The following is a 15,434-nucleotide window of genomic DNA, read 5'->3' on the forward strand; positions in this document are numbered from 1 at the left end:
CTATCTTTGTCTCAGCAGTGACTTGTGTGGCTTTCCTTTGAAATTACGTGTCTACCGGAACCGAAATCCCCAACTACATGGACTGCATACCTTCCTGGATTTCTGATGTTGTTTGGGAAGGCTAAAAGCCTGCCTCTGTGTGTGGCAATCCATCAAATGGCCTCACTGGGTTTTCTCTAAGAGAACTTCATCAAAGCACATCTTAAATTACTTATTATGGCATCATCTTGGGCCCAAATAAGAGCCCACATAGGAAAAGAAGCTGTAAGGGATGGGAAGGCGTGGGAACTGAAGGGAGACACATGGTGAGGGATGTCATGTGCCTAAAGAGAACCTATAGCATTTCAGTTTAGAAGATGGAGCCTGCTTGGAACACACTAAAAGGCAGGGTGGAAGCTTGCTCGGGGTGCTTGCAGACCAACTGGGTGATCACAGGAATACAACAGCAGCTGACAGGGTAATATGATTTGCAACTCCTTGCAACTCTAGTTAACTCTGTAAATATATATAAATCCAATAGCCACTTGCAAATTATCATTGTTTTTTCAAAAACTGGAGAAGTTGCACACCCAAACTCCAGTTATTTTCAATTGGATTAGGGTCCTTAATTCCTTTAATTCTTGGCAATCCCTTATTAGACTTGCTTGGCATTTCTATGGGAGCAGTACAAGACTCATTTATCAATTACAGGAAGCCTTCTTGCCTGCCAATCCATAATAGGCTCAGTTTTATTTTTAAAATGGCAAAGAGAAAAACTAAGTCTTAAAAACACAAAGGAAACCAAACAATAGCTTACCCACAGGCAGTGAGTAGTGCTAAAAAGCATCAAGTGCAATTATGTTACACTCCATACTCGCTCTTTGCAAATTCATATTCTGACAGGAGACTCTAAGATCTCATATTCAAAGCCCCATGACAAATGTCACCAACTAAACTCAAAAGCTAGGGAAAACAAAGTTCTGTATTAGAAAAAGAATCATGTAAGGGACAGCAAATAAAACTTCTAATTTCTTAACTGCTACCTTGTGTTACTGCTGTTCAAACTCATTAAGATCTTGTGCTGTATTTTTTTCTATATACACGTATATAGAAAAATATAAATATTCTTATTATACGAATATAAAGGGTTGTTTTTTTTTTTGTGACAAAGGAGAGAAAAATGCTTCTTACATCTTTGTTATTTTAGCAGATGTTTGAAGGCCCCTGCAATTATTCTGTATCTTCTAATGATTTAGCCCATTTCTGACCTGGTATTTCATTTCAGCATTGGACTTCAGAGCAAGGGGACCCCAGCTGAGTTTTACAGTACCTGTGGAGCAGGCTGATACTGCCACCTTGGGGAGGATTCCTTCCATGTACTTCAAGGAGCCTAAGCAAGTGTCATATAAATCAGTTTGATTTTTTCCATCCTATCCTCCCCTGAAGATGACTTCTTAAAATCCCCTGCCCATGCTGACATAAGACCTTCCAGATGTGTCCCAACTCAGACTATGCTACACTCATAACAATATTAACAATATTGGAAGAAATGTGTTTGTTGTTGTTGTTGTTGGGAAGAGTGCTTAGCTAAGTTTTAAATAGCATTTAAACATTGCCTTTTTTACAGTGCTCTAAATTTTATAGCCATTTTGCCAGTGCAAGAGCCCCGTTCTGCCTACAGCTGGGCAAGCTGTATTTTGCACACACCACTTCACTGCTTCTGTGATTCTAGCTTTCTTGATATTTTGAATCCCTGTCCATGCACAGCTGGCAGGCTACATGCCCTTTCCCTGGCAGGCTACAGGTTCAGCTGGATGTAACTGCTAGGACACATACTGCCTCAGATCTAACGAGAGGCATTACTATGCATAGGAACAGTCCAACAAAAGGTGCAGAGCTGGACTGTGATGATTTAACCAAAGGCAAGACTTCAAGGCAAATTAAAGTGAAGCATCTGGATTTTATCTTCACGATATCCAGTCTTACTGACCTACTGTTTTGCTTTTCAAGTGTCACCCCTATCCACTAGCTGATAAAGAAACCTTGCTGTACACCTTATATATATAAACATATGAAGAGATAAGGCCTGCGCAGGACTCGAGTTGTACACAATCTGCATGGTGTTGACCTTCAAGGCTTTTCATGGTAGAAACTAACAGTACGTGCCTCAGCTACGTATACAACACAAGAAAAGATTGAATGTCTCACCTCCCACCAGAACAGGCAGGCCCAAGAGCAGGGAGCTATCTAAAGGTAACTGACATGCTACGTGCTCTTAAAAAAATACAGCAACAAAATTGCTGCACAGCTGTTGAGAGCCAAGCAACACAAATGATGAACTCGTGAATGACGAATAATGTGAATTTACACAAGGAGGCTGTGAAGGCACCATTAGCTCCTACCTTCTGCCAAAGCACTGGCTGTGTTTGTGGCACCACACTGGGACACAAGAGGCTTCCAGAGGAACTGAAGTCTTCACCCCAGTGCTGCAGGCAGGAGCAGCCTGGTATTGGGGTAAACCAACACATCTGAGCTCCCAAATAGAGCTACATTTTGGATGACGATGTCCCTAGCAGGACGGGGCTCTAGAAAGCACCCTCCTCTTTTCCTCCCACCACAGGCAGCCTACGTACCAGACTCTTGTTCTCAGATTTCCAGATTATTGGAGTAAACATATGCCTCCACCCACCTGGGATTTATGGTCACAGGGGAGGTATAGCTAAACCTTTCCTTGTGAACGGACAAGCAGACTTACTTCACCTTTTTGTTCTGTTACCAGAATCCAGACATTAAAGCACGCATGTAGATTTACTTCCTACTATGGCACACAAGTTCAAATTAGTCGCTTACCCACTTGTGGCAAAAATAAGCAAGTGATAGGTCTTTTCTGTAAGATGATTTTACCTTTGGTTTTAATACTATTACAGTATGGCAAAGAATGATGCTTGCAAGACAAACTTATCAAGCATAGCACACGATCAAAGCTATCTAGCTAACAGTGAATGCACATTACTGGCACTGGTGCAAGCATTCTGATTTCTTCCTGATTCATACATGATTTCTGTAGTTTTATCCATTTTGGGATTATCTTAATCCATCTTTGTTAGGCAAACTGCCTTATATCTGCATAAGGTTTACACGGTGCTTTGAAAATATTGTGGTTATCAATTAATTGTAAGAATAAAAGAAATTGCATATACTCATGACATGCATATATGAACACACATTCAAGAACACGCAACACTGAAAGTAATCCAGTACCTCCATTGCCACTCACATTATACTGCTGGTAGAACTTAAGTAACTTGAAAAAATACCAACTTCATATAATCAATAAAGTGATTGCAAAATCCACATTTGCATCTAACTTGCAAAAATTCAATAGACACTATCAAGTGCAGACCAAATATATCCAATTGAATGAGGATCTATCAGTAATAGATTAACCAGATTAATGTGTACGTAACAGTTTCAGCATGGTACGTTGCTGCTGTTAGTTTCAAAGTTCAAGTATGAACGTCTTTTTTACACAGCACACATGGATTATAAGACAATGAAAGAAGAATTTCAGGGAATATAAGGTAAGCTACATACCATGAATTTAAACGAAGCATTTGAGTATAGACTGCATATAGGAAAAATAAAAAGAACAAAAATCTTTGGTTATGACTGGGGGAAAAAAAGAAATGCATGAATTCATGTCCTCCATATCATCTTATTATGTTACAAAAAATGAATACAATACCCATCTAGATTGATGAATAACTGATGACGACCATTTCATAAGGTGTCTTTTTTAAAGGGAATAGGTAGGTATTCTTAAGAAAAAAAAAGGAAATGGATCGTGGAAAAATTCACAAAAAGCTCACTGTGAATTCTGTAAGGAAGATCATGTACAGAACTCAGTGTTGTCTGTAACAAAAGTAATGTTAACATAATAGATCTTGCATGTTTGGCTTTGTACTGAATTTATTTCAAAAGACTGATTTGGGCATGGATTTGATATAAAGGAGAAAGCCTGAACGGCATATGCAAAAATCTAAAATTAAATGCAGACAATTCCACTGTGAAGTTACCCACAATCTGAGTACATAAACACAGTACATTAAAAAATAAAAATAAAGAAATACAAAAACTTTAAATTCAGGTGTCACTGATAGCTTGAAATCAGCTGCTTACTTACTAATTGCTTTTCCATCTGAAACATCTCTGAACTTAATCAACCAATATTCCTCTGAGACAATTAATGTGCATCAAACCCCTTTGGACACTGGATTACAGAAAAGAAGAAAATGAGATGGCTTATTTATGAACAGTTATATTAACTGGAAACAATACTTACTCATCTCTCCTCTCTATCCACTAGCTTACATTTTTCTTTCCCACTGTGCTGTAAAGACTGTATAGATTTCCTAAGTTTCAATTTGACCTGGAGTTAGAATCTGCAACATTAGCTATTTCAGCCCTTCTTTCTTCACTAAGACATACTTCCTATATTTATTTACCTGTAACATAAAGCTCTTTTGAATTATTGTCTCTTACAGCTTTAGTATCAGCTGATGAAAGACATATTCTAAGCTGCTCTCTAGTGTGGAAAAAGTGCTCCTTTAAAAGCTACTTTTTCCATACCACCCTTTTTTTCCCCTCTTAAAAGCGTGTAAAGATTTACTTCTTGAAACAGTCACCTACTATCAGCAGCCCACATTTGTCACTTCTTCCTCCCCTAATTTTCCTCCTTTTCATAAAATATTCTCCCACAACACTGTTTTCCACGGTTGTTTCTCAGCTCCTGCTCTCCCTCCCTTGTTTGTTTCCTCTCCTTAAATTTATCTGCTTTATTTGTTCCTAAATCTCCACAGATGTGACTCTTTCCCAGTTCCTCAGTCTCCACCAGCATAGGAGGACAGCCCATCAGGCTGTGCTGCTAGCTGTGGGAGCTACCAGGGAGTCTCATTTTTTCCGAGCAGCAAACTGGAAAAGTACAAAGACGTGTCCTTGGATCAGAGGTATGCGTGTGGTGTATTGAATGTCTATCAACAGTACTCATTTAGATATTTCAGGCAGTGAAGGACACTCAAAAGACACCAAATTTTGCCATTTTTGCTGGACTGTTTTTAAAGTTGTCTGAAACAGCTCCTGTTATTCGTTCTTCACTTAATGACAGGTTTGTGGCTAAAAGCATAGACAATGGCAGACACCAACGAGATGACAATCAACCTTGTTGTCCTTGGAAGAACTCAGACTGGCAAAAGTGCTGCTGGGAACAGACTGCTAGGCAGTGATGACTTTGAAAGCCAGCTCTCCCCCAGCTCTGTGACTACATGCTGCAGCCTGCGCCGCAGCTGCCGCATTTCGGGGATTACACGACGGAATGGCTGCGAGCTTGCTCTCCGTGTTCGAGTACTTGACACTCCAGGCTACCCCCACAGCAGCCTGAGCAAGGAGCGGGTGAGAGAGACGGTGCGATCAGCCCTGGCTCACCACTTCAGGGAGGAAGGCCTGCATCTAGCTCTTCTGGTCCTGAGGGCTGACCTGCCTCTGTGTCCGGATGAAAACGATCACACAATTCAGTTCATCCAGGTAACAAATAAGTAAATAGGTAGAAGCCTCTGCCCACAATGCAGACTCTGTCTGTGGCTGAAAATAGCTATGGAAGAGTTCACTGCAGAAGTAAGTTAGAGAAGTGCAGCTGAGAACAGGAACATTTTCCAATCCCCTATTTGAAATATACACCATTCCCAACTCAACACTGTAAACCATAGCTACACTTAACACACTAAACCCGAGAAGAGAGGTAAGAACTGCTGTCTGCTGTACTTGGACTCAGCACAACAGGATTTAGAAATTAAATTTACCTATCAAAGCAAGCTTCTCTCTCAGAAATGAGTTAAAGGTTTACTATGACAGATCTAGCTTCTTAAAGAGAAATATTATATGAAGCAAAGGTCTGGTTACCTTACTCTTCTGCACTCTGTATAGGACAGAACACAGCCCAAAGCAGAAAATGACAGGTCCAAAATCACGCAGGAAATCTGACTGACCTAGGACAAGGATGCTCAGCTCTGTCCTGCACTGTTATTACTGCTGTGTCTGTTCAAGAGAAAATAACTAGGCAGTTACCCTAAATTTACTCTAGGTAAGGAAAATTTCTAGCATAACTGGCTTGAAGCAAGTATTTTGAATTTCTCCTCTGGGGGAGAAAATTTTTGGAAGTAGGTAAGATAAGTGGGAGGAAAATACACTGAAATGGAATGGCTTTCTTTTCTGTGGAAACGTTTTAATTACCATGCATATACTTCATTGAAAAGGAGACCAAAGGGATATTGCTCAGTTTATCTATCTGATCAGATCAAGGAGGTTTGTTTATACGAGTTACAAAAAAACAAGGCTTTCAATCATTGTCAAAGTCTGTGTATTACACTTCCCATCTATCTTATACAAATTAACTTTCTAAAAATCTTTAAGACTGAAAGGGAATTCCTGGTGCATCAAGCGTTATCACCTGCAGTAACGACATTGCCTAAAAATATATATACACACACAAGTTCAAGTTGTTCTCGCTTTCCTCCTGATTACTCTGTACTGCTAGACTACTACTCACTTTCCTAGTAGTTTGAGAGTTAGTTGTTAAATTTTCACAGCACTTTTACTCATCGCCAGATTACATATATATTTGTTCTCAGCATTACCCTTTTTCTTTATTCAGTTCTCCCATTCCTCTGTACTTCAAAATACTTAAGAGGACTCAGAATTTTTCTCTAATATTTTTACTCTAAGCTAATGAAAAATCACCTTGAGATTGTTTTGGATCAAGTCCATGTGGGCATTAAAAGTTTAAGAGATGCCAGGATACCCTTCTCCTTTAATGAAGCTACAAAACCCCCCACTGGAAATGAAATAAAGCATGTTATAAAACAGTGAGAAAGCGACACTTACTTCTGTTTTGTGATTGTAAGTGACTGTCAGACTATTTTAGTTATTAACTCCTTAAAACACCAGGTGCTATGATTTCATCAGCCACTAACAAATAGGGCTGGGCAGCTGTCTGAGTGCTGGGAATACAAACAATAATTGTTGTATTTCAGTATGTCACTGCAAGAATAAATTACCATAAGGACTACCTTTAGCATTCAGTTCTCACAATAATCCTTCACATATTAAGGATGGTATATCAGTAATTCATGTAGAAGACTATTAGAATTTAAATCTCTTCAGATTTCTATTTTGATAGTCTAATGAATTAGGAAAGTGGTAGATTTTGATTTCAGAATTAATGTTAGCACCAGTTCATCTGAATACACAGAAAATCAAGGCACTATCCTCTCTGCCTAAAACCTATACCTTCAACCCTTCCTAAGAAAACTTACACCAAAATACAGTAAGCATCTATTTTGCAAGAGTTTAATTTTTTTCATTCCTAATATCTAAAATAGATTAATGACTACCAATATACCTTGTGTTGTTCCTCCTCCACCCCAATTCCCTGTTTATCTTAGGAATGCAATGGTGTCCTTTAAAGTACCTGTATACACTTGGACACCTAGGCTACAGAGTTGTTGAGATCAATGCAAAGTGACCTCTGTTACTGAAGTAAGCTTCTTTTCACACACACAGGAGTTAGCATGAGTGCTCTAAAATTGTAATTTTATTTAATTTGTAAAGTAAAGCCCAATCTCTTATTCATATTACTTTATTTCACATTAACAAAAAAACGTGTTCTCCATTCCCCTCCATCAGATGAACCACCATAGTTAAAGACAAACTCTCCAGCTGTCATTCAAGTTGATGCATTTGATTTGTGTTTTTTTTCTGAATTGTTGAGAACAGCTCAGTTTTAGGGGATAAAGCTGTTACTGAAATTAGTGTTATATAAAAAAGAGTCATTTATTTCTTCAATGCAAGGTGATTTATAAAAATTTTTCCAAAGAGCTTCTACAAATAGAATTAGAAATATAGATATGTAGAAATTGCTATAAACTACTTGAATTTTACGTGTTATTTATGCTGATGTGTGCTGTAGCTAAACCACCATTTTCCTTATTTACATACATGCACCTTTTAACTCTATTAACACCTGTAGCAGGAGAACAAAGAACTGCTAGCACTGCATGACCACGTATTTCCACTAGAAGGGGACATCATGTTCTTCAATGGTCAAATCCCCATGAAATTTCAACAACTCAAATAGCATGAACTGGATTATTGCCAGGAAAAGAATATATTCTGGTCTGTTAATACATAAGTATATGAGGTGGGATTGGGTAAAGTGAACAGGAAAATATATCTATTTGAGATTCGTTTTTCATTACAGGAACTTCTGGGTCCCACATGGAAGGATTTCACTGCGGTTTTACTCACTCATGCAGACAAGGCAAAAGAAGCTGGATTCAGTGAGGAAGCATATCTGCGCAGTGCCTCAAGTACCCTGTTGTCCCTATTGAGCTCAGTGCAGCACAAATATGTTTTTCTAGACAGCCAAAAGAGCATAATTAAAGAGGAAAGAACTATTGTCTTTAGAAAGCTCTTGAATTTTATAAGACAGAATAATTATCAAGTGCTTCTATTTAAACACAGCAAAGAATAAAATTAGCTTTCGGGTACTTGTGTCTATTCTCTATAGTTTATAACATTTAATGGAAATAAAACAGTAGAAAAGCCAGCAATTGGAACATTTCACATGCAATACCATTCCACACCAAATATCTTTGAACATACGGTTGGAAATACCTCTTTAGATTCCCAAACTACATGCCTTTCATAGAGTACCTCACACTACTGCATCCAGAATCCTAGCTTCAATCACACGATCAGACCAAACTAGTGCTAACATGTTATGTATGTAAATGTAGCTAATATACTAATAGTGCTAATACCTAATATGCACACAGTGAGGAGTAAGATTTTATGCTACATCTGATTGTATATTGCAGTCCATACAAAACAGATCTGGAGAAAAAGAGAAAGCAAAAATGCATGAGTTCAGGCTGTAAGGAATAAAGGAACTTCTCTGCTCAATTTTTGGAGCTTTCAGAAGCTCCTCTGAAATCCGGTGTTTGTAAAAAGTTTTCCAATATTAAAAATTAAGATTTATCTACTGCAAAGTTATTTCCTTACCTTGATCCAAGAATAATTAGAACTGAGATTTTCAACTTCAATAATATTGTTTAATAGGATATTATCAGATATGTAGTTTACAAAGCAGTTAAAATAGTTCCTGTATGCCTAATGCTATTCAGCACATTTAAAATGTGCTAATTACTACCGCTTATTCCCAGATGCATAGAAAATTAGCACAGTTAAGTGTATAGGCACATACAAAACGCATCCAAAAAAGAAACCTGTTCATCTTTTCTTTTGTGCCTGCTCCTTTCAATTTTGTATCATCATCATTTTGTTTTCATCTCCCAGCTTACGGGATGAAGTTCAAAGCCTGTGAAATTCAGGTTCGGTAAGTTTTTTTGTTTTTGTTTTTATTTCAGTGGTTAGAAGAGTGCTCTTTGAGTAGTTAGGCTGTAGACAGTTAATTAAATAGTATATGCTCAAACATGTAATTACCTCTAAATAGTTGCTTAAAAGGTTTAATTGTGAATTGATCTAAAATGGTTACTTCAGAGTATTGAAAGGCAAGAATTAAAAGGAGTAATTTGAGGATTTTCCCATAGCAGTTCTGACTGCTCATTATGTATTATGGAGTAACTCAAATGGTAAAACCTGAAGAAGCCATTTCTATTAAAACCAAAGCATATTCTGTATAAAATATTACTCAAAGATACATTAAAACAAGAAATAAATTCATTTTATATGTGTTTCAGGCTTTGGAAACTTTTTTTTGGGGGGGGTATTTGTCTAACATGGTTTGGCCATTCTTTTGTAGTATTATCTGTCATTTGGAACTATCCAGTTAGAAAAGATGAAATGAGCTAATATAGTAAAACAACATATTTGATGTATGTCAATGTGTTTGTATTAGGGCATAAAGGGACAGAGTTTTATATTCCCATTACAACTGCCCACAGACAGCTCAGATGACACATCCAAAACCAAAATTTGCAGAAGTTTATAACATATCTGAAAAATTCTTGAGAGGAGGGAAACCTCTGAAAGACAAGAAGAATGAAACTAATTATGGTCTTCACTGACCAACTGCTCATGCTGTACCTCTTGAATTGAGGTTACCACACAAGGAACATGGCAGAAAGTTTTCTTTATTGAGATGCTCGTGCTTCATGGATCCTCTAAAACTTTCAGCTGTCTAGAGAAGATGCTTGCCAGCCTTCAGTTCTAACATGAACAAGCTTTGGCAATTAAGTCTTGAACATTGTGTGGTTACTGACTGCTGAGAACACAACCTCAAGGACAGTAAATATGGAGAATGAGTGAATTGTTAAAGTATTACAGGCAGAACATTCTGTATCTCTGGAAGAGGAATCAAACAAAAAAACATATTAGCCATGCATTTCAGAGGGGTTATATATTGATGTTTTTATTGTGCTCTCGTTACTTTCCATTTCAACATCTGAACAGGCTAATAACCACTTATTTAATTCCGCTGTTTGCCATGGTCGCTGCCCTGCAGACTCCTTTGCCTTTCACTTCAAATGGAACTCCTTTGTACGTAGCAACACACTGGTCATTGGTATGAAGATCAGGTTGGATTTGCTCCCACATCTTCTTCTTGGGATTAAGTTCCTTCTCAGGATCTCCTGTTTCAAAACAACGAATAAAACTAATAGCACACAATACAGAAGACAGAGCAAGTGTTCTATTTATGCACATGTGCATAAATATGCATTTGTGAAAGCTCACATAGTATCTTTGTACAAACTTTTAAGGGAAAAAAAAATTACCTGCGAGTCCCAAAATGGAAACTTTAATCTTAATTAGGGACTGTCTAGGAAATGTCTCCAGATCCTCTCTGAAAATGATGGGCTTTCAGGGAAAAAAGCATAAGTAACAGACTACTACTATTGTCAAAAACAAAGAAATAAAACTATTGCTGGTTGTTAGTTTACAAACACTACCTAAAAGCAAAAGGATTTCTAAGAATTAAATAGATGTGGACCATAGGATACCATAGAGCAATATATTACTCACAAAGACGCAGCTTAAGTATCTTAAGTTTAAGAATTACTGAATTTTTAGAATTTTATTTTGCCTTTATAGGTGAGAAATATGGAACATAGACAAGAATAGTCCAAAACTAGGACACTGACATATAATTTTAGCCCCAAGTTTCAACGTTTTTCTGTTACTTTTTGTACCATTTAGGGATCAGCTCTGGTGCATAAAATAACAGTAACATTAAGGGCCAACTTGTATCTCAGCAATTTTGGCCTCAGTCTCTGTAAATCACCTCTGTTTCCACGTGTATACCATGGTAAACTATTGATCTCCTACAGGGGGACAGCCTAACTACATTAGGAAATCTATTTAAAAATTTCTAATGACTACAGAAAAAGGTTCTTTTAGTAATATTTTAAAATACAAACTCATTACTCAGAAAAGTGAAGTATTCCAGAGTCAAATATTTCTTCCCATTTTTTAATAAATGGGCATAAAATCCAAAATATAGGAACGAAACAACTACAGTAAATAAGATCCCCTGTGGTAAATATTTATACTGAAAAAACTGCTGCCTGCCAATATAATCTAGATTAAGCAAGACAACCAATTCACTGTACCATTTATTTTCCAATCAAAGGTCAAGCAAATTTCATTTCTGAATTTTAATACAATACAGATCCTTTTACACAAAAACATGATTTCATTTTAAAAAGTTAATTTACTCATAATGCTGTTGGGTACTCTTAACCTCTTGTGTGTAACACACAAGCAGTACAAAGGAAGACCCCAAGACTTGTTTCAAATATAATCAGAACACATTTAAATGCTGAAGGGGGTGGCATACTATCTATAACCTGTTGATACTGTGCATGTATTTTTACTTGCTAAAAGATAGGTGTGCAATGCTGGTATCATTCGGCCCACATAATTGAAACCTCTAAAGAAAACAAGACTCAAACAACAAATCCTGGCAAACAGATCTTCCCTGAGATCCTCTCAGGGGAGCAAGAAGTTCCTAAACGCAAAATGAAAAGTTCTCTATGTGAGCAGAATGTAAAGTACTCGCATCTTCCACTACTCAATGTCCCCAAAAGCTCAGGAAGAAAAAAACCCTGTAGGTTTATAGCACAAGTTATGTTTCTAGTAGTTGGATGAGTTATTACTGCTTGGTGTATTCTTGACTGACTGACCAGCATGAGTAAGTAAACTACTCTCATTCCAACCTGCCTTATTTTCTTCTTTAAATGTTTTCAGTAATTCAGTCTACTCACATTCTCAGTTCTTGCAATATTAAGTTATTTCAGCCTGTAGACAGGTCTAACTTCTGTAGCTTCTACATCTGCAACTGTGCAAGAGAAGCGTACCAGGCCGGACTTCTGTGTTAAGCAGGCTAGGGTTGCCAGAGCAGGATTCAGTAACGCAGTCAAGTTATTTCACAACTGCAGTGTACTTAATATTTAAAAGAAAAACAGCAATACCATTAATAACCTAATCACTTGGAGCCAATTGTGCATTTTCAAAGAAACTGAAATCCTACTCAATACTTAAGTTCACAGAGACAGACTTGGATTTAGACCAAGTGAATGCATACAAATTAATAAAATCATTAAACAGAATGTTAAATGATCCATTGTGCATTTCTTCCCCCCTCCTCAAACATAAAAAACAAGTGATTATTTTTTTTCCCAGTAAGAACAAAACCTGACTTTTATTATAAAAAACACATTTTGGATGCTAATAAGTTTCTTTTCAATCCCATTTCAACTCTCTTGGGATCTGTGGTGAACTCAGATTAGCATAGGCACCAATTTAAAATACTACCAGAGTTTTAAGCTGTGTATTTTCCTAAGCTTTCCCCTCATTACATTTTCCCCTCAGAAAATATTCTTTAGAAGGACTTTTAAAAATGAATTCAAACTTGTAGTGGTTTAACAAGCTTCCCACTCTACATAAAAAGAAACAAATAAAAGGTCCCAATTTTTGTTAAATATGTAATTAGGTCTAACAGTTTAAGTATTACAGAAGAAATTCTCATAATAAGCAAGAAACCTCTCCATTCTGTAACAGCTCAGTAACTATGAAAAGACTTTATGAAAAGTTAATACTACAATGCCCACCATGGAATATAACTACGCAACTGAAGGAAAGCACCCATACACCAAAGCTTTGATTAAAGAAATCTGTTAAATACAAACCAACCATTGAAGTGCAGTCTTAGCACTTTTTTTCTTTGAAGAGCTAGGTATTGACCAAAATGTCAAAAATTCTTAAATCAGAACTAGTATTAAATCAAATAATTTACATACTAGACTTGTGGTTCCTGTGGCGTTTTCGCATTTAAGAATTTTGTCATGGCATCAGTTAGACTGCTACTAGAAAGAAGATTTCTCAGTTAGCTGTGAAAACTCCAGTTAATTGCTGTCTCACAGCAATTACTGTGTGGGAGGGTATATTTACAGACACGAAGGAATAATTTTTCTATGGCTTATGAATCAGATCTTTCTCATGGAAGTTGGATATAAATTTGATAAAGTTCTTACTACAAAAAAAAGCCCAATATATCTTGAAGATTCATATATTAGAGTATGAAATGGTGTTAAAGTTCCCTTAAAATGCAACGACGTTAAGTGAACAGGTGGTCCTCCAGACAAACGCATTCTTTAGCAAATCTTTCTTCACCTAAAATACTGAAAATTATTCTAAGAAAACTCTCAAGTTTCTTCAGAAAAATGATCAACTAGTTTTAATGAGTTTGAAGCAAGATACTGTTTGCTTAGCTAAAAATCAACATGGAAAATCAGCTTGTATTTGATGAATATTTTGACAGAAAAAAACTGTCAAAATCCTAAAATTGCATCACTGTTTTAATTTGTACCCTGTTAAGCTCTTGCATGTAAATTCATTCTTAAAGTTTGCCCTGCTCTATTGCTGTTAGATTATAAATGCACACAAGATCCCATCCATGTTGCATGCCACTATGTGCCAGTTACCTCATTATAAGTCATGTCTGCTAAAGACCAACAGTTGAGGACGAAAGCATTTTCTTTAAAAGACAGTGCTTTACATTTTTTCTCAGTGAGTTACTCTAGCTTTTCTTCCTGTTTGCTATAGGAATTCTAGGAGATATATCGTTTTACTCTGTACTGTTAAGCATAAGGTATGGTTTCAAAGTCCATGACTCCCTTCCAGCTCATACGTGCTAATGTTTGTGAGCAACTATTTATTAATTAGGAAACAGCTGCCATATTTCAGACTACAATCCGTAGCCTTGGATACATATGCTTTTCATATAGATTGTAAAAGCCTTCATTTGGCACTTACCAAAGCTCCAAGTCTTTGGCTCCCTGTCAGAAGGAAATGGCTGTGAAGCGTACAAAACCTTATAACCACAGGCTACAGGTTATAACTTTAGAACTAAAGTACAACTTTTACACCACCTTTAGCATACTCTACATCTTTTTAAGAATCAAAATGTCAACAGACTTTCAGTGTATCTTATACATCTGGCAATGATTGTAAAACAAATGTTCCTATAATTGTATTTTTCTCGGAAAAGCTTTTTGCAACTTGAACAACAGAGTCAGTTTTATTATTTTGATAAAATCTACCTCATTAGTCCTGATGTGCAAGAATAAATATGCTGGATAACAGAATAGCACCACTAGCAGGTCTTACATGATTTTCAAATGCCAGCTATGTGAAGTTACTTGAGACATAAATTTAGAGTAAGGATATGTCTTAGACAAAAAAAAAAAAAAAGTCACCCTCCATCCCTCAAAACACACACACCCAGGCTGCCTTTTCCATTATTTTGCAGGTCTAAGCTACTAACAGGGTTTACTCTGCAGCTTGATGATGTCTCTTGCATGCCCATTTCTACAACAACAGAGTAGTATGAGTGGATCCTTGCATGTAATAGAGGACACACACTTACCATTTGATCTAACTTTACTCACAGATATGTGATGAAAAATTAGAGGTCACAAATATTCCTTCAGCTTAGCCATTGCAATTGCTGAAGCCTTTCAGATTTTAGTATGCATTGCATACATCCATCTTACCAATACCCCATCTCAGCTAGCAAGTTTGGTGCATTTTTAAAACAGAAAACTGAAAATGAGAAATGCTGCAAGACTGATAGCCTTTTAAAAGCAGTATTCTTATCAAGTATTTTCAATCACAGCATTAAATCACAGAAATCTGAGCTTTCTTCCCCATTTCCAAAACACCTGAATAGACCATTGCTTCCTTAATCACATGCCAACCAAAAATATGTATGTATATACAAGCAACATTTTCAATCCTGAGAAGTGTGTAAATATATGCACACATACACATATACGTATGCACACATGTATTTATGAAAGGTATTTATGCAGATGTGTTTAAGA

At 36.8% G+C, this 15,434-nt stretch overlaps 2 protein-coding genes across 3 annotated transcripts in view; one reads left to right on the forward strand and one right to left on the reverse strand.

Moving 5' to 3' along the window:
- The first annotated feature begins 3,482 nt into the window (after nt 1–3,482).
- On the forward strand, nt 3,483–9,783 carry GIMD1 (GIMAP family P-loop NTPase domain containing 1). The gene is made up of 3 exons (XM_035542006.2): nt 3,483–3,560; nt 5,144–5,559; nt 8,291–9,783. The coding sequence occupies exons 2-3, from the start codon at nt 5,167–5,169 to the stop codon at nt 8,561–8,563; spliced, it is 666 nt and encodes a 221-aa protein (XP_035397899.1). The 5' UTR covers nt 3,483–3,560; nt 5,144–5,166; the 3' UTR covers nt 8,564–9,783.
- AIMP1 (aminoacyl tRNA synthetase complex interacting multifunctional protein 1) overlaps nt 8,566–15,434 on the reverse strand; it is a 36,120-nt gene continuing 29,251 nt past the window's right edge. Inside the window, exon 7 of one of the 2 annotated variants that reach the window (XM_035541985.2) lies at nt 8,566–10,682. In XM_035541985.2, the coding sequence (XP_035397878.1) occupies nt 10,516–10,682 (167 nt within the window). In that variant the 3' untranslated portion in view covers nt 8,566–10,515. The remainder of the gene's footprint in view (nt 10,683–15,434) is intronic. The other variant, XM_035541975.2, reaches the window with a different exon arrangement.

This window comes from Cygnus atratus, chromosome 4 (genome assembly GCF_013377495.2).
Source record: "Cygnus atratus isolate AKBS03 ecotype Queensland, Australia chromosome 4, CAtr_DNAZoo_HiC_assembly, whole genome shotgun sequence".
Lineage (NCBI taxonomy): Eukaryota > Metazoa > Chordata > Aves > Anseriformes > Anatidae > Cygnus > Cygnus atratus.